This window comes from Saccoglossus kowalevskii, chromosome 1 (genome assembly GCF_978046115.1).
Source record: "Saccoglossus kowalevskii chromosome 1, keSacKowa6.1, whole genome shotgun sequence".
Lineage (NCBI taxonomy): Eukaryota > Metazoa > Hemichordata > Enteropneusta > Harrimaniidae > Saccoglossus > Saccoglossus kowalevskii.
In genome coordinates this window covers 100,615-121,601 of record NC_140641.1, presented here as the reverse complement: position 1 = coordinate 121,601, position 20,987 = coordinate 100,615, and the positions used below count along the sequence as shown (strand labels likewise).

Below are 20,987 nucleotides of genomic sequence, written 5' to 3'. Positions count from 1 at the left end.
TAAATGTCCATGTGACTTTAAATTAAAGACATAGATTTTTTATACAACCTTGATGTGGGGGGCACTGTATAAATTACAGTTCATGTTTGTTGAATTGTGTTATGCACTATATTTAGGCAATGGGAAAACAATCACTAAAAACGTCTATTACAGTTTAGGCATCACCATTTAGGGTTCTATTGCTAAACATATAATATATTAAGAGATAAAATGTGCACTGCAACTTTATTGTTTCATGGTCTGATCCAATTTTCAGTCAGTAGGTTTGCTGAATGTGGTTAAAACTTATCATTTTACCATAACCCTTTGGAGTTCTCTAGGTCTATGTTTTAACATACATTTCTCATAAAGCTCACATATTTGTTTGAATTCAGTATAATGCTGCCATTTGGTTGCCCATTACATTTTTTACCCAGTGAACCAAATCTCTTCTGCAACAACAGAATACATCACTATTGCCATAAATAATCTCCAATTCCCTTAATTGTGAATCGCTACAAGTGATTCTGAAAAATACAAGCAGCCTGTCGGCTGAGATAGCTCCGCTGTTAGCAATGCACATTAGAAAATGAACAATATGTATATAGTATTAAAGCAAATCAGACTTGTGGTTTTTAACAAAAAGTCAAAAATATCACTTTTTACCAAAAATTACAAAAATATTCATCAAAATTAGAGAATTAAAGATATCATCACGAAATGAACAAATCTGAGAGAGGTCCACATGTAGTACTTATATATGTATTATCAAAGCAATCAGACGTGCTGTTTTTAACAAAAAGTCAAAAATATCACTTTTTACCAAAAATTACAAAAATATTCATCAAAATTAGAGAATTAAAGATATCATCACGAAATGAACAAATCTGAGAGAGGTCCACATGTAGTACTTATATATGTATTATCAAAGCAATCAGACGTGCTGTTTTTAACAAGAAGTCAAAAATATCACTTTTTACCAAAATTTGCCAAAATATTTACCAAAATTATAGAATTAAAGATATCATTACAAAATAAATAAATCTGAGAGAGGTCCACATGTAGTACCTATATATGTAATATCAAAGCAATTGGACCAGTGGTTTTTAACAAGAAGTCGAAAATATCACTTTTTACCAAAAATGACAAAAATATTCACCAAAATTAGAGAACTAAAGATATCATTACAAAATGAACAAATCTGAGAGAGGTCCACATGTATATATGTAACAGGGGGGGATTGGCACAAGAGGGCGCCATCTGATCTGATTGGAACGTTTCGACGTCACTCGTCCGTAGCCCACTGTCAAAGCAACAACGTCCCGTTTACGAACAGATGAAATAATTTCAGCAATTTCGTTACAGAATAATCCTCAACAAAACTTAGAAACATTTCATATACAAATACAGGCTCCAAAATTATGTCTATTGCAAAACAATTCAACCGACAACCAGTTTGACGCCACAATTTCTTGCTGGAGCCCAAATTCTTCGCATGATTTTATTGCGTTCAAAACTGTTCCATTTCAAACTGCGCATGCACACACACTGTGGTTTCGCGAAATGCATACTAATTAGATAACTTGTCTCTGATAAAAGTCACCAAAAACATTTTGAGCAATTTTGAGCAATAGTACTAGAGTGAAATATAAATGTGCTTCTGCATTCTCCATTAATTTTGTAACTTGCTATGATCATTGTTAAAGAGAAAACCTGTGCTTACTTTCAACAGTTAGCTGGAATCCGATTGAAAACGTGTCTCAAAAAATAACTTTATATCATTTTTCGGATTATTTTTTTCAGCTCGTAACGATAGAATCAGTCAATTTAGAACTAACATGTATGCTATCGGAAAGCTTTTTGGCACAATTTTACTGAAAAGACGAGTTTTTGATTGCTCATGAATATTAATTTATGCAAATAAGATGATTATTTCAACCAATCGTGTCATGCAACTCCCCCAGTGATATGTAATATCAAAGCAATTGGACTTGCGGTTTTTAATAAGAAGTCGAAAATATCACTTTTTACCAAAAATGACAAAAATATTCACCAAAATTAGAGAATTAAAGATATCATTACAAAATGAACAAATCTGAGAGAGGTCCACATGTAGTACCTATATATGTAATATCAAAGCAATTGGACCAGCGGTTTTTAACAAGAAGTCGAAAATATCGCTTTTTAACAAAAATGACAAAAATATTCATCAAAATTAGAGAATTAAAGATATCATCACGAAATAAACAAATCTAATAGAGGTCTACATGTATGTAGTACCTATATATGTATTATTAAAAAAAATCGGACTTGCCGTTTTTAACAAGAAATCGAAAATATCACTTTTTACCAAAAAATTGCAAAAATATTCACCAAAATTAGAGAATTAAAGATATCATCACGAAATGAACAAATCTGAAAGAGGTTCACATGTAGTACCTATATATGTAATATCAAAGCAATTGCACTTGCGGTTTTTAACAAGAAGTTGAAAATATCACTTTTTTTCAAAAATTACAAACATATTCACCAAAATTAGAGAATTAAAGATATCATTACAAAATGAACAAATCTGAGAGAGGTCCACATGTAGTACCTATATACTGTAAAATGACTAATTTTCACTGGGTTTAAATTTCGCTGATTTACCATTTCAGGCATATTCGGTGGGTTTTAAATTCACGGTTTTATCATTTAGATAATGTGTTCTATGCTAAATTTTACATATTCGCTGGGTTTTAATTTAGCGCATTTTCCAGTCAGCGAAATAAGCAAAATTAAAACCCAGTGAATAATTAATCCCTTTACAGTATGTATTATCAAAGCAATCGGACTTGCCGTTTTTAACAAGAAGTCGAAAATATCACTTTTTACCAAAAATTGCAAAAATATTCACCAAAATTAGAGAATTAAAGATATCATCACGAAATTAGGCAGAGGGTTCTCCGAACCCGCCTATTCACAATGCTACGGAAAGAGTGGGGTGATTGGGGGGGGGGGGACTCGGAGTCTGTGGTGGGTATGAACTATGAACTATGAACTATGAATAGGCGGTTCGGAGAATCCTCTGCTTAAATTCACCACGTTCAATTACCCACCATAGACTCTGGTCAGTCAAAATGACTATATTGAACTGTAGGCAGACGCCGATAGGTGGCGGGTTTTCTGAGCAAATAGAAAAATGATGAAAGTCTTTTCCCAGTGCGGGATGAAACAGACGTTGGTAAAGACATTCTGCATTCTCCAAAAGCCTGCCCTCGGTGTGTGCTCGAGTGAGTTAGCAATCGCACAGACCTCATGCGCTCGTACTTGGTGTCTCTGCAAGCTCTGTGTCGAGGAAGTTAAAGTATTATTGACCTCTAATACAGTCGCAGTAAACCACCTGGTTATGGAAGTTGGGGAGGCCATAACACAAAGACATGTGCATGGTGCCCCGTCCCGAATCCTTAGTATGGTTTGTTGGCAACTCTGTGCTCGAACCGGACAGAGAAACAATTTCTCCTGACCTTTCGGGCCGACAAAATTTGACAGCCGAAGGATGACGATTGGGTGAGGATTGTGTCCTGGGATTCGGTTCTTGGCGAGAAACCCGATTCGTGTCTTTAGCACAACTTGATTGTTCATAACGGCGGTATCCGAAAGGGACAATGCCCCCAACTCTGGCCGACGCCTACCTGATGTGAGGGCCAGTAGGAAGACTATTTTCCACGTCAAAAAATTGTGTGGTGCTGATCGAAGAGACTCAAAAAGCAGTCGGCTTAGAGTGGACAACACAACCCACAAGTTCCAGTTGGGCAGTTCCCTTGTATGGGTCTTGGCGTCTGGAAAGCAATAAATATTCTCCTAATAACAAATAGTCTCCTAAGGACAATCAGCTAGTGTTGTTCCTGCACGTTCTCAACCTGTAGCCAACGATCGCTGCGTAGGACAAACCCACTTCGTCAAATAGGTGGACGAAGGAGCCTGCTACCTGACCAATAGAGGGATGGTATGGATCACTTCCGCTACACCAATCAAGTGTAGGCTCGCAACCTAGAAATGTAGGCTGCATTGGTGGAATCCCTGGTCAGATAAAGCTTTCGTATGTGCGGGTCTACTGAGAGCCTCAATGCGTGTGATACCTGCTGGGCTCCTTGGTAGTGCGCCGTCTGGAAGCACTACTGGTGTTTCGACTAGCATTTCCGACAAAAGTGGAAACTAGGCCTTGCTTGACCAATTGGGTGCGACCAATGATAATATGCAGGTGTGCACCTGTCAAAGTTTTCTCCGGTGCCCGGTGAACTAGCGGGAAGGGAGGAAAGCCGTACACAACTATGTGGGTCCAGGGGGTTAGCAAAGCGACCCAGGCCCAGGCTCCTGGAGTTGGCAGGAGTGTTATGTACGTCGGGAGCTTGGCATTCTGGGGTGCGGCAAACCGGTCTAACATTGGGCCGCCCCACAGCCAAAACTGCCTGGAGGCTACCCACTGGGGTATCAGCCACTTCGTGTTCTGGAGACGGAGCCGCCCTGGAAGGTGGTGTGCGGTTAGCTCCACATTGTATTCCAGGCACCAAAGGAGGATTTGCTCCACTAGGACTGACAACGATGAGGAACGCGCCCCCCCCCCCCCCCCCCCCGCCTTATTGAAGGAGACCACCACTGCATTGCCTGTGTGGAGAAGGACTCTGTGGTCTCGAACTACGGGTAGAAACCGTGGTAGTGCGAAGTGCACTGCTTTCAGTTTGAGCCGGTTGATATGGTAGTCCCAAAACTAATGCGGGGGCTTGTTCGTCCAATAGATGCGCTCCCTAACCTTGGGGGAGGCATCATAATTTTGAATTGCTGGTATTCGATACGGAGCTCTTCAAAATTAATTATGGCTTTGTGGATTTCACCATCGTCACCCATGTCACGCCCAAAATGATCACCAAGTGCTTCCATTTCCGGTATTCTGAAGTTCGCTAGCTCGTTCGCTGTCTTGTGGCAATTTCCTTGGATTGAGCAGGACATTAGAACAGTTATCTGATCACTCTCGAAACTACGTTGCAAGTTGTGAATCAGTGCCTCCACGAATTCACGTCGAGTGCCGTTAATGAACGCATCGATGTTGACTTCGGCTGCATGCTTCAGTTGAACTCCATGGTAAGTGCGTGTTTGCCTGTCAAACGTATCTATGAACTGTGCTTCATGTACACCGGAATACAAAGTTTCCAATAGCTGCTGTAAACTCTGTATGGTAGACAAAACCATGGGAGCAATTGTGGACAAATCGATAGTGTCACGTTGAAATAAGGACGACACGCGTAGCAACAATCCCTTCGCAGCTGCAATATTCTTTTCAGACCTTGATTCCTCCTCCAACTCAGCTGCGAGCACAGCCCAACTATTGTTGATCGCTGTCACTGCTTGGGATAACGATAGCCATCTCACCGAACACGGCTCTTTGAGTGACCAGAAATCGTTGTTATCCAGTGCTTCATTCAATTGAACGATTCATACGGGCAGCAGAGAAGTGGTAAAAGTTGTAGATAGTGTTTACATCTTTACAATATTCACTGATGTTGACAACACCTTTATTTTGCTTTGTTGCATAGCTGGTCGTTTGAGCAACTCTGTGAGCAACGCAGTGAACCGATGTCAGAAAAGGGTTGAGACGTTTTAATCAGGCTGCAACATCATTTAAACGCCCAGGCATAACACTGGCGCCGTCAGATCCAAAGCCCATGACTAAATCAATTTCAATATCACTTGCAACCGGTAACTTGAGTATGTCAATCAACGCATTCATCACTGTTTTGGCATTCCCGCTGTGAATAGTAACATTGCTATGAAAAATTGACTTTCGGTCACCGCTTGTCATGATACGCAAATAAACTATCAGTTTCTTATCAATAGTGATATGTACAGTTTCATCTGTAAGAAGGCTGATGTAAGGGCTTCGCCTGATTTCTTCTTTGATCTTCCCGCATATCGTATCTGACAACGCTTTTTGCATTTCGTGGATCAAAACTGAATGAACATAAGGATTACATTTTCTCAATGGATCACTGCCATTTAGTTTCTGAAGTTCTAACAAACTGCCCAGCTTGGTGTCGGCGATGTCTTCTTTTGCCATGAAATAGACTGTACACATCACAGATATTTGCCCATCAATGTCTGCTGACATTGCAAGACTCCCTATGGTCGCTGGTGGCCAATTGGCGAACTAATGCCGAACGTTGCAAGTCACTGCAATCTTTTATGAATGAATTTGACTTGCCAGCACTTTTACAGGTTCACTTTTTGGAGCTGTAACTTCGGGTTTGTGATATAACCAATTGAACTTACGCATCCATTCTTGGCGAAATTTGTGATGCATTTTCACATGCACGTAAGAAACACCTGCCGTCTCGGCATTTGGTTGCATCGAAGTTCCTCTTTTCCTTGCTGCCGATGGTGATTGGGTTAAAATAACTCGCAATATTTTGACGTTTAGACATTGCCAGACTCAAAATGAGTAACGGAATAACAGTTTACACCACATAAGTAATGAAATGATAGAAAACAAATAATTATATTTTTAATTGTTAAATATTATTGGCTGTCATTTCAAGAAATAAGCAATTAGTCGCTATTCAATGATAATTGAACAACATTGTACACTGATACATATGACAACAGTTCTGGCCAAGCAATTTGATTGACAAGGAACCAAAACAATGTTGCTATTTGTTGCAACTGACTTGCTTGAAATACATTGTTGCAAGTCAGCAACAAGGAACTAGTCTGGATATGTGACATCATGATTTAGCCCAGCTGTTTTCAATACAACAACACAGCTGAAACCAATGCGTACAGACAGACGCAGTTGTAAAATATTTTGCGCAATCAAGATTAATCGAAGAAAGCTTAGAAAGAACTCCCATGTGCTGAGAGTATTGGAGACACATTAAATATAATTCGAAATTACTTAGCTGAAAACTAATTATGCAAATCAGAAAATTAATATGAACAGATTTGAGTGTAAAACTAATGAGGTCTGCGCAATGTAACAGAAAATCTATGTTTCCAAGTTTAATTGAAATGTGATTAGAACCAAAAAATTATGAATTATTTGCTTATTAGGGAATTAATATGAACAGATTTTTACTCCAAACTAATTAGGTTTTTACATTGTCCTAGAGCATATTTGTAATAAGTTTCATTGAAATGGAATAATGTACATTGAGATCGGAGGCTAGGCTGCCAGCACCCCGTAGGCATTCAGTGCCCGAGGCTCTAGAAGAGACCCGGTACAATTAGCCTGAGCTTTGGCCTCACCCAAATTAGTGGGAGAGCAGTGGCTGGGAATGGGGGGTTCCCCATGTTTGAATGCAAACGTTGCTTTTGTGTTTCTTCATGCTTGCCCACTGGGGGGACACAAAGGGACCCGCAACGGGCCACATAGGAGGAAAAACCTCCAGGGGCACAGCCTCGCTGTAGTTGATAAAATCGGGTAACCTACCGTCTGCAAACATAGACTGTGAGGATGCCCTCCGATCAGCGGGGGAGACTGAAAAAATATTGGTACCCTCACTGTCGGGCCTCCTACTCGACGTCCCGGAACGCAAAGCACAGGTAGCCGAGCGTGAGGACTTTCCACTCATGCCAAACACACAACTCACTTTAACCGATTTTTACTGGACGCGTGACCTTGCTGTGAAAATACGAGCGACGCAGTCAGTCTCAGCGATTTTGATGGCTCTGAAAAAAATCTGAGGCCTCAGAACACCAGTGAAAAACACACGCCTTCAAGGCGAAGACCTCGAACCTCACACGCAGCCATGGCAAAAAGCATATCGGATGCAGGTTCTATGCTGGTAAATTTTGAATATAACCACTGCACTCTAAAACGAGAAGACCAAAAAAACCACAGCGAGTCATAGTGCTGTCATTACATCTATTCATTTCGAAATGCGTAGATCAAGCATAAAATGAAGACAACATGCATGAGGGAAGCGAATTACAGTAGTAAAAGGCAAACGCAATTAACAAGTGATTAAGCTACAACGCCCGGGTTTTATTTCTTTGTTGTGAAAAATGCTACACACAAAGGGGAAAATGACACGAGAGTAAAAATGACAAGAAAAACTATCCTACCAGCTACAATGTTGCATGCCGCCCAGCGGCAATAATCTAAGCTAGAAATCAGACAAGAAAAAAGCAAGCGATCCAGGCAGAGCTCGCTAGATTTAATCTCCATTCGAGGTGGGAAAAAATTAGTCTAAGAGTGATTACCCAGCCGTAATGGCGCTGCCATATGGCCTCGGTCACGTGGTTCATGACGTAATGGAAAAGAATCTTGGGGTCATGGGGCTTCCCCTGACTTAGATTCTATCTCTTCGTCATTGGCAGAATCGCTGATTAATTAATGCCTACAGTTCAAAATAGTCATTTTGACTGACCGGAGTCTATGGTGGGTAATTGAACGTAATGAATTGAACAAATCTGAAAGAGGTCCACATGTAGTACCTATAGATATGTAATATCAAAGCAATCGGACTTGCAGTTTTTAACAAGAAGTCAAAAATATCACTTTTTACACCAACTAACTTGTATCTTGTTGCTGCAAGTGTGTATGCAGTGAACTGCCTTCTAAAGTTGTATACATGCGTCAAGTAGACTGTGCAAGTACAATCATAGATTGAAATTCCAACATGTCCCAGAAAGATATTAGGCAGTTAAATATCAAACTTTTTGTGGACAGGTGAATAAAGTTTTAGAAACTCACAAAAGGGAAGCCTTGAGTTTCAACTGTGTAAAACATTTCTAATAAAAGCTTATTAGGAACAGGACTTGCAAATGTACTTATTATTAATTGAGCCCAACAACGAAAGCATTTTTCGGCCAGTGACAGGTGTGCAGATGAATAACCTGTTGCTCAAATGTGAAGCTTAACAAGATTGAATGCCATAGTATCAGCATGTAATTTACACTTTAGTGAGCACATATGGGATGTAATCAAGTGACTCAAGGTAGACCATAAATACAAATTCTCATACAAATTCAGACTGACAATGAAGCAGAGCATCCAACTTTAACATTTATTAAATTAATTTTTAGCTGTAAAACTGGCATAGCTAGTTTGAGAGGGTGGTGGTGATGGTCAAAGAACCACACATGTGCCAGATACATGTGCAAGTTTGTATGTTGTGCAGAACAACGAGCACAACAAATGAGATGTTATAGCAAAGTTTAACAATAAATACTATGGTGATTGGAATGCATCAAAGAACATTCTAAGGAAATTAAATTGGCATTTAGTGTACATCACATTCAGGGTGCATTATACACAATGGAATTAATTTGTCAACACTGATTGAATTGCAAAATAACAAAATTTACAGTGTTATCTGTGAGTCTAGTACTTGTGTTCACACTTTCAACAAACTCAGTCATGAATAGAAACAAAATGGCTGCCTGTCAGCCATTTTTGATTGAATCTCAAATACAAATTGATGTGCACCTGTAACCCAATATGCATGATCATGATACAAAGTTTGAATGAAATCGGCTAGTCCATCTCCAAGAAATGTTACAGACTTTAATTTAATGATTATAGAAAAAAACGACAGTCAGTTCATTAAATTTGATAAAATCACAAAATAACAAAACTTACAGAACTATCTATAAGAATATATAGATACATCTATATCTCAGCTTTCTGAAAACATATACATTGCCATAGCAGCATGTATAATAACGAGCAAGGAAAGTCCTTATTACATTTGAACTTTTACTAATTTTTTCCCTCGCACTACTTTAATACCTTAAACTACCTTAAATCCAATGAGTGATCAATTGACTTCACTGATCATTTGGCAAGTGTGAGGGTTAACACTTATTTACTAGCAGTTCACTGTTGGACATTTGTTCATGGTAAGTGCGCTCCCAGAGTTTATTATATTATATTATAGTAAAATTTAACATTACACATGGTATGGTATGTTATTGTACATGTATGGTTTATATTACAGTTCAATTTTGAATAAAATAATTCACTATTGGAACATCGAATCACAAGTATTTAGTATTTCTGACACCTGACTACTATCTTTTTCAGTGATTTGATGTTTATGTTTGTGTAATTATTACGAATGCAATGCATTATCAAGTCAGTAATATTGAAATATTTATAGACCCAATACCCGGGTCAATGCCCTAACAATAGTAAAATTAACTTGATTTTGCGTATTTATTATGAAAGCAATACATTACAATGTTGAAATAATCAGAGCGGTACAATATTGTAAACAATTTTGCGTAATTAGCAAAGCAGCGCACTAAGTTAACGATGGTGAAATAAGTATTCAAAGCCAGTACAGAGTTGCATATACCGTACTTCCCCGAGCATAAGCCCCTCCCCAAGTATAAGCCCACCCTATGTTTTTAAACATTTAACCCAGGGTGTTTTTACTGGGCATCAACGGCATTTATTACAAATATGCATGTAAAAAGTGTATTTCATTGAATAATAATCGTGATTGGTACAATAGTTTCGTTTCTGCTTTTACGAGAAAACTCAAATTAATTTCAGAGTGCATGGCCGGCGAACGTATGGAACATAGAACACTCAGCCGGGGTATTTGAAACCGAAATTGTCATCTAAGTGTTAGGCCGTCGCTGATTGGCTGCTGAGCTGGAATGCCAATTTTTAGTTTTAAATACCCCCAGGAAAGTGTTCTAGGTTCTTCGCGTAATTAGGTGTTCGTATGCAAGGGATTTTTCCACACAAAAATGACGAATTAGGCCGAATTTTGTTATCGGTTGGCTTAATATAACCCAAACGGACCGTATTTTTGTGAAAGATTGGTATTTTTGTCCTGATTTGTAGGAATCTGAAAAACGTGTTTCACAACTTGTCTCTTATTTAGTTTTATGCGTCATTCAAGATGACGGCCCCCATATAATAAATGTCATATTTATTTAAATATCATGTATGTACCAAGATTCATTAAATTAAGATAAGTCCTGTCACAGACCATCTATGTACGAAGTTCCATTGAAATGTGATTATTATGCAAATTGCGTAATTATTATGATCTGATTTTAACCCAAAATTGAGTGGGTCTGTGCATTGTTCTGGAGCATCAATGTACCAAGTTTCATTGAAATGGAATAAATAGTACTTGCGATATCAGTGGAAAAGCCAAAAATTAACTACCGGCGGTAATTATGCAAATTAGTTGATTAAATGCACACATTTTTACTAAAAATTAATCAGGTCTTTGGATTGTTCTAGAGCATCTATGTACCAAGTTTCATTGAAAAGTAAGGAAGTAATAGTACTTGAAATATCAAAAGCTGAAAATTGATTAATTAAGCAAATTAGGTAATTAATATTTCACATATCTGTCTGTGCATCGTCCTATGTATCTATGTAAAATTTATTGAAATGTGATGATTAGTACCGGTACCTGAGATATCAGTGGAAAAGCAAAAATTTACTAATCATTATGCAAATTAGGTTGAGTATATGCAAGGATTTTTACCCAAAACTAATCACATCTGTGCATAAGTCCAGATGTGAACTATGTACCAAGTTTCATCAAAATCTAATGAATAGCTCTTTAGATATTAGTGAAACAGTCAAGAAAAGTTGTATAACATTTTATTATTTAATAATTTATTAAAATACATAAGTTTGTCCAACTCCCTGTGCACAGAGTTTCATTAAAAACCAACATACAATTCTTGAGATATCAGTGGAACACACACACACACAGACAGGGTATCTGCAAAGACTCCCATCGTGTGCTTTGCACCAAGAGTCAAAAAATACATACTCAGAACTAATATGTTCAGTGCATTGAGTGGTTAACATTTACAGCAAAATTTAAAAAAAATGAAAATTTGTCAACACGTTTTCTGTGGCGATCAGGAAATAATTTTATGTTTTGTTGTCGACACAATTACAACGTTAGAAGATCTATGTGAACATCAATGCCCAGTATCATTCGATGTGATTATACATTGAAAGGCTGCATCGCTGAGATTTAGGCACAGAATCATGCACAGACACACTTAATTTATAATTTGTGTACATACCTTGAGGTGGTGGAGGTTGTTGTTGTTCCATGTGGACAAATCTAATTTCCTGAAAGTTAATAAGAATAGTTTGCTGATTAATAATATCAGAATGAGTGAATCACTTGAACTATTTAAAAGTATAAATCTCTGACAGAAAATAATTATTTTACAAACAATTTTATACATAGCAGGTAGATTATTCCCCAGGTGTGCATTAGTGTCAATTATGCGATATACTCATTTTTAATTTTGCCATCCCTATCAGTTTATCATCGCTATAGCTATGCGGTTTTATTTGGGTCAGAGTTTGGTCAATGCAATAGGAAGGCTGGTGTACGTTGACGAGATTGGAGTTTGACGCTTCAATCCGTGAACTTCAGCTGCCTGCATACAATTGAGCCCTACGCAAAAAAAACATTTTTTTAATACTTTGATTGTAAAATTGTGTCTATCAGCATATTTTATGCATTGTGTACTACTATATCGATAATGTCGAATAAAGTCTAAGTTTGGCACCCATGTCCAGGCAACTATTTGGAAGATCGTTTATCTCCGATATTATCGGATAATTATTGTCTAATAAAATCTAATGAAATGTTGGCATCACTGACTCGTGTTATGGTTTTTCTCCGATATTATTGCCTAATAAAGTCTAAGTTAGAGAACCATCGGAGAAAAACAAACTGTTCCAATAGTTGCCCAGACAGACCTGTCTAACTTAGACATTTTTAGATGATATTATCGATAATATCGGAGAAAAACGAACTGTCCCAATAGTTGCCCAGACAGACCTGTCTGACTTAGATTATCATTAGACGATATTATCGATAATATCAGAGAAAACAAGTTTGAACAAAATCCATCCATAAATGCCAGAAATGCTTGATATTTGCTGATTTTTTAGCACAACAATGGCCAGTTGGCCATTTTGAATAGCATCATCAAATCAATATATCTGTATGTCTATGACATGATGTATAATGAATATTTAAAATTTGAACATAATCAGTCAAAGCAAATCAGAGATATGGCACTAGGTCAAAACATAAGTCCCCGTTTTCGGACACAGTCCGAAAACGGGGACTAACAAACTGCCCCAATAGTTGTCTAACTTAGACATAATATCGGATAACGTTAAAAAGTGCAATCTCGCACCTTTCTAAAAAATGCTGCTGTCACTGGAGCTTGTTCAATCTTAATACTAAATGCATGACAACATTATTTGTACAACTGACAATATGTTTGCTAGGCAATAATATATACTAAACTATATACTAATATTAATTTTTATGCAATTTTTTGAGTCCGTCATGCACGCCTACCATGCTTCCGAATAGTGATCATTGCCATTTTGTTATATTTTTATAAGTTATGGATGAAAACAATAGTGATAATGTTGTAAAAATCATGAAGAACTTCAGGGCCGGCATTAATTTTCCCCCCATTGCTGTTCAATAAGAATGCAGCCAGAAACAGTGCTCAATACTGTATATTCTTAAAGTTATATTAAGACAAAGACAAGATTCAAAATTATAGCTTCGCTATTTCAGCAGAGCACAGTCTTGCAATACAAGTCCATGCTTAATTACATAAACTTAAAGCCTGTTTCTCATTTAGTGTGGCTTTGTTAAACAACATTGAACAGAATTAAAATTTATTTGGTTTGCTTTCACACAGTTAAAACATCATTATTAAGGCCAGTCTAAAATTCTCAGTTTTTTGGAATGCAGATTTTTGTGTCATGAGCATCCAACATTGCAGACGTTTCTCTTCAGTGTTTTTTTTTTTATTTATGTAGTAAAGACCTAGTATGTATCATCCAAATGAGGTCCTAAATTGTACTATAGCTCTCCCAACTACCGGGGGTAATTTGAATCGTGGATGTCGGGAAGAGTGGCCAAAATAATTGGTTGAATTTGATTTTGGAAACTGTTGAAAGGTAACTCAATAAATATAAATAGTTTTTAGGACATGGGAACAAATTGCAAGACTTTCTCCTTCTGCCACTACAGTTGTTGTTGCAATGCAACTACATGTATATAACTTTAAAAACTGTCCACAGACTCAGAAGTCTCTTTATTTCAATATCTGCTAATATATACTGTATTATATACTAGTAGCTTCGCGGTAAGTGGCTTTCGTGGTAAGTGGGTTTCATATTAGGTGGGTCTCGCAGTATCTGGTCCTTTCATCGTTGTTGAGAATTAAAGTTTTATGTTTCTTTAACAACTATTCTGGGAATACCATCCTTAGAAGCTATTAATTTGCCTTTATGATTTGTGCAGTTTCTCTGGCAGGAGTTCCAAAATAAGACCCAGGCTCTGAAAATGCCCAAAGTTTCAAAGACCAAGAAACATTATCATTATGATCTTATTGGTGTTGCAAAGGATAATCGAATATTGTTTATTAAAATTAATAATCCTCATAACCGTTTTTCAATATAGATAAATTATAGTACGTAACAAATATATAACTCAGTCTCAACAATGAAATAAAGAAATGTATATACCGTACTTCCGCAAGTATAAGCCCCTTCCTGAGTACAAGCTCACCCCTGGTTTTTTGGACATTTAACGAGTTGAGGACATCCTCAAGTATAGGCCCAGGGTGTTTTTACCGGGCATCAACGACATTTATATATGCATGTAAAAAGTGTATTTCATTGCATAAAAATCATGATTAGTACGGTAGTTTGGTTCCAGCTCTACGAGAAAACTCCATTAATTTCAGACTGCACAGCGGGCAAACGTACGTGACGGAACATACTAGTAGTTCGTACATTTTCTATTCTGTTATTTACTCAGGATGAACCTAATGTTGCAATACTGAAATAATCCATATTTCTTTTGAGTAGTAGTTTTCCAAACAGCAAAAATGTGATCGTCAAGTCGTGAAACCTGGTCTCTGATCATCGTTTTACTTTTCCGAATAATCTTGTCCATTGAATGGGGTGTGAACGAGCAAACTATTCTTTGACATGACTTGTTGGTGGCCGTGAAGGGTTTGAATACTTCTCTCACCCTCAGTTTACCTTTCGAAAATTGCAAATAACAGCTTTTAGGGGAAAAATCACTGTTTTTTTCGTTGAAATCAGTGTTAACAGGTCACATTTTAATATCGCGGTAATTCACTTCTGCATTGCGTTGAAAAAAAATACTTCGTCAATAATCGGAAAACTTCAACTGTACAACACAGCATTTTCATTAGTTAGCGAAAGACTTAACCTGTTAGGTCAAAGGAAGTTGTTCAGGTTAAATTATGATGAAACCATTTTATTTATTTTTTCTGAGGTGGTCCTCGAGTATAAGCCCACCCCTTATTTTTTCCGATTTTACATGTTCAGGACCCTGGGCTTATACTCAGGGAAGTACGGTATATATATTTACATTATTACTAATGCATTGCAATACAACTAATTAAAATTGAAAGAAATTGCAATATAAAATATTTAGTCAGTAACACTTCTCAAAGGCGTATTTCACGATCAGTGTTATTTACAAGAATATTTGTTTATAATTTTATAAACTAGCTTGGCAATACCCATTCCAATTTGATATAATGTGTACATATTTTAATACATTAAAATAAAGATACACTAACAAAAATGAAATTAATTATTTTATTATATAACCTGCACAAAAGTAATCAATATTTTTCCTTGCTAGAATGATGTGCAACTTCATATGGGAATCCTGATAAAGTTCACAGCTGGCGATTTAGCAATACCCGTATCAGGGATAGTCCACTTCTTGTGAATTTGATTACCTAATATTTTTAGGTTCATGTGCTGCAAGTTACACAGAGCACGTACCTAAGCGGCCGTTCCTCATCAAACAATTAAGCCAAGGCATTTTCGATGTTGAAATCGCAAAATTCTTTGTTTTTACGCTATCTGTGAAGTTCGAATTACTAAATGAAGTACAGGTCGACGAAGCTGAAATATCCAAGAACCAACACATACCAAAAATTACATCTCAAAAGTGAATATTCGTGGAGTATTTTAAGTCTAACAGGACCAGAAGTGGGAATTTGTTAGTACTCTAATAATCCAAACATATTTTAGTATACCGTAAAAACTCGATTAATTCGCGGTAGTAAAAAGAATTATTTTTTCAAGTGCACGAATTAATAGCGTCAAAACGGAAATTATTGGTTTTTGGTGCGCGAATTAAACGAGTACTTTTAGATCGATTCAAAAAGGAACTGTTTACATAAATTTATTTGTGATTTGTTTTGTTTTCCAATGAACACGATTACGGGACGTTTTTTTAGTGCCTCTGAGACTCATGGCTAGCGACATTCATGGCGTATAGTCGAACAAAGAACACGCACTTCGTCAACGACCACGCACCATGTTACACTTGAAATGAAACAGTGAAAAATGGCAAAGGTCACTCTGTACACAAACAAACAATGAACACGTGGCTACAAAGTAGCCGTCTGGCTGCACTGCCTTTTTTTTTTATTTTTCTAGGCATCGCCCGGGCGATGTTATGGCAGATATTACGAAGCCCATCTTGTCTGGAAAAATAACTTTGCGTTGATAAAATCGGTCTCAGAAAATGTTTAGAAAAAATAATGTTTCGCATTGACCAACTATAATCATGCAAAGTATAAATTCAAAGTGTTTTAATACATTGGTGAGAGGTCGCATTTTACGTGAACAAGAAGGAAAAGCAGGCCAAAGTCGAAACGGGGTGCATCATGGACATGACACAACACACGCTGCGACAACTGAGTGATCAGCGACATCATTTTGGGACGCAATTGAACTTCAAGTACTTTAGCGAAACTTGTTGCGCGGTGATGCTGACATCAATGTGTGTTGACCGAAGTTTGACCCCAAGTCACGCGCTGAACTGGCGCGTTACCTTAGCAACCTTTTTCTTTCGTGCCCCGCGCGTCAAACTAGTAAAATTGTTATTAATTATATCCGAAGGTACTGTAATTACGCAACTTGTATGCAACTCTGTACTGGCTTGAATATATCAACGTCGTTTACTTAGTGCACTGCTTTTCTAATTACGCAAATTTGTTTACAATATTGTACCAGCTCTGAATATTTCAACTTCGTAATGTATTGCTTTCATGATAATTAGTTTTTTTTAACTATTGTTAGGGCACTGACCCGGGGTATTAGGTCTGTCACGGTGAATATTTCAATATCACCGACTTGATAATGCGTTGCATTCGTAATAATTACGCAAACATAAACATACCATACGTCAAATTAAATTTTACTATAATATAATAAACTCTGGGTAGCGGACTTCGATCGCATTATTCACGTACATTTCGACTGAACTCTAATAACCACGTGTTTGAATTACGTGCGGCATTAGGCAATGACATCCAGAGTTCATGCACTGATATTTAAATTCGGGCCACCCAGCTTGACACAAATCAATATAGTTCATTTGTTCAAAGAATCTTTCAACTCTCACAAATACCATGGACGCGAAGAGTTAACTGGGGGTTAAATGAAAGGGAACGTCTTTCTTGGACAAAAAACACGTCAGTACAAGATTATGTGTGCAAGGTTAGATTTATAGAAGGTACATGACCGCTTAACTCTAACCGTTTTTTACCGAATCCGGTATAATGAAATGTGACACGAGGTCAATTGTCCGACCAATCAAAAATGTCAATTTACGCACCATAGGGCGGTTAACTTAAATTACGTAATAGAATAATGCGGACACATGGTCGATGCAACCCTGTGGACCAGCGACGAAAAAGCCATGTACCAAGCTTTCCATCACGGAAATTCGTAATCGATGTGCTGACCGATGGATATTTATCGACTAAGTAATAATCTTGCCCAACATCTGTAGTGTCGTGGGGGAATGATTTTTTTCACGTAAAATCTTTACCGAACCTAAACTGCTTGCTAACTGAAAGGCGGTGATGGCGGAGATCATCTGCGATTGCGGCGACACCAAATACTGATAACATAACATTATATGTATATTTTTAATGTTCATGCAATAAATTCTGAGTTATCCACTTTATTCTGTCGCGCGAATTAATAGGATACAATTTTAAACATGTTTTTGAACGCCGCGAATTAAAAGGATACATTTAAAAATTAGCGTTCGAAAATAAAATGGGTGCGCGAACTAATAGAGACCGCGAATTAATCGAGTTTTTACGGTAAGGTAGTAAAATATAATTTTTCTGCAGTCCAATGGACTCTTCTCACAACTATTATTGTTGCGATTGTCTAAGTGAGAATTAAATCAGGTAGGGGAATAACATTTTGTGATGTCTTAAACTGCCTCGTCTATGCCCAACACAGAAACATTCTATTTATGAAATAAAAAAAAATCCACAAATTTCAATTAAATGAACAAATTCAGATTTATCTTGAGCAATAAATGCATGTCAATGTTTGCAAATCTGTTTTTCTAGAGAGCACCAGCACCTAGAGCCTCACCCAATAACCTTCAAAATTCCAGAATTTTTTGCCATTTTCATTTTTGTTGTTGCTTTGTCATGTCATGTGTCGTTCGTTTTGTCTTTTTTTGAGTGTATTGTATTCATTATCACCTATTCCAATAAAAGTAAAGTGATTAAATAAAATAAAATATGCAGTTTGGGCACTAAAAATAGAGAATTCATGATATTGTCACAAAATGTTCAAATTGATTTGGAGGCCCATCTAAAGTAAAAAGTAACCTTTTTTACCCAAAAATTGTCATTAAAAATAGAGAATTCAAGATATCCTCACTTGCATCAAGGTCTCCTAATGTTTGATGTTTGTACCAAGTTTGAACAAAATCTGTTTATACACAACTAAGATCGTACTCCAAAATGGCAGAAATGCTTTGTTTTGATGAATTTTCATCAATTCACATACATGCAAATCTTCATGGAAATGATACGATAACGTCTCAATAGATCTATAGGCCTCAACGCGATACTGTGCGGGATCGCATAGGCTAATTGCGTATCTTAAGCAGTGAGATCTGATTGGGCACGCCTCGAAACAAACAATCACCTTGGACGCACCAAATTATAAAAACAAAATTCCACTTCCTGTTGTTGTCGTTATGAAGACATCCTTCTCACACAAAACTGCGTCGATTGCCTGTACCTGATGAGGCTTGAGGGTACCAACACCGAAAACTTTCGCAATTTTATCATCACAAATATCACGATTCATGGGCGCCGCCATTTTGTTTAAAGTGAAACGCCAAATAGGGATTTGTAACATGCAAACTGATTTGACAATGATTAGCCGCAACTGACTACTGGGGGCACTTTCCTGTTCAAGAAATCACGAGAAATGGGATTTTTTTTAGGTAAATGTGCGTGTACCATACTAATATCACATATGACAAAATGATTCATTCTGTAGTGAGAAGGCATGTATGTTTGTAATACATAGAATAGGAAAGAATGTTAGAAGGTATGTGAACTTCTTAAATAAACTTCTTCTTCTTGTACATTTGTTCTACACACATAGAAGCTGTAAATCTGCTACATACTCAATGAAGATCCTACTTCTTTAAAGTGGGACGAAGAAATTTTCACTGAAACCGCAACAATATCAATGAAAAATTCATTTTTAATTTTGCCAATTGTAATATTTCATGGTTTCAGACCGAACAAGCACGCAGCAATCAATACAAATTGACTTTATTGTAATTGTACAGCCCTTATATAAAGGGAAAGTTACATAACTAATCAAATGGTCAAATACAGGTCAATTGTAATTATGTGTACACATCTGTTATAGCTCATTAACATGTAAATTACCATGAAGGTGTAACAATGTCATATAAAATCATTATCGGATAATTATCGTCTAATAAAATCTAATGAAATGTTGTCAGAGATGTCTAACTTAGACATTTTTAGACATTATTAGTCCTTTGGACCAACGGTCCAACGGACTAATGCTATCACACTCTGTAAGCCGTAGTCCGTGTGCTGTAGACAAAGATATCTCAAAAACCCTTCAGTCTATTTTTCTGAAACTTGGCATCATGATAGCTTGTGTGAATATCTCCAGGGCATTTTTTTTTTATCTGGCTTGAATCATTTTAAAATTACTTTTTGGCCCAAAAACCCCCCAAAATCAGGCTTTTCTAGTGTAGGTAATCTCTGTCCAATTACCATACATGGTGAGTGGCACAATTTGCATAGTAAATATTTTGTGTTATTTTTCCTGATACACACTTCTCTTATCAAATTGTAGTTTCATAATAAAGAATGTATATTATTTGATGTGTTCATGTATGTTGTGATAGTTTATCGCATAAATTATTCGTTTAATGATAGATTAAATAGTACTAATTTGAATTTATCACGCATGCGCAGTTACGCATAAAACGACCATTCGACGATATGGCAGAGTGATTCGATGTTTCAAATTTCGCACTGAAAATTACAGTATAACAATTGTTTTGATAGAATATAATGCCTGATGTGTATTTGTGATTACATGGGCGCTGTCTTAATAAAGTAGTGTGTGTTATTGGACGAATTGAACGCTTGCTGCGCTGTTTTATTGCACGAACTAGGCACTGACAGGCAACAACCAGTGGCTATATTCATAGCTGCGGTTCCATGGCTCTTTTGTACGACTGACAACTGATTTTTACATTTTTATTTATATTCGTAGTATGGTTTTGTATCTTGTCAGTCGCCTCTGGGGCCGACTAATACCGTCGAGTAATAAAAAAGTCGGGCGGCGACAAGAGAGCTATGAATCACATACGGCTATTCATCGAATCATGATGGAATAAATACACGAGGTACAGGAACGTGTGTTCAAGGTTAACCTCGATACAATGCTAGTAATAACTCCTAGCGTATCCCGGGTGTCTTGCATCATGGAGTGCATTTAGAAGATAAGTATGTTTTACGGCGTGTCACTGAGAAAATATTAAACCGGTGCTGATAGTGCGACATTGCACTGATTACCGTCGCATCGCTTGAGCGTGGATGGTCTGTGCGAATGCACATGAAATCGT

The 20,987-nt window shown here is 37.1% G+C and overlaps 1 protein-coding gene across 1 annotated transcript in view; it reads right to left on the bottom strand.

Annotated features, from left to right (window-relative positions):
* LOC100368372 (phospholipid scramblase 1-like) overlaps window positions 1-20,987 on the bottom strand; it is a 103,153-nt gene that overhangs the window by 59,770 nt on the left and 22,396 nt on the right. The window contains exon 2 of the mRNA XM_085498211.1: window positions 12,025-12,073. Within this exon, the coding sequence (XP_085354337.1) occupies window positions 12,025-12,055 (31 nt within the window). The 5' untranslated portion in view covers window positions 12,056-12,073. The remainder of the gene's footprint in view (window positions 1-12,024; window positions 12,074-20,987) is intronic.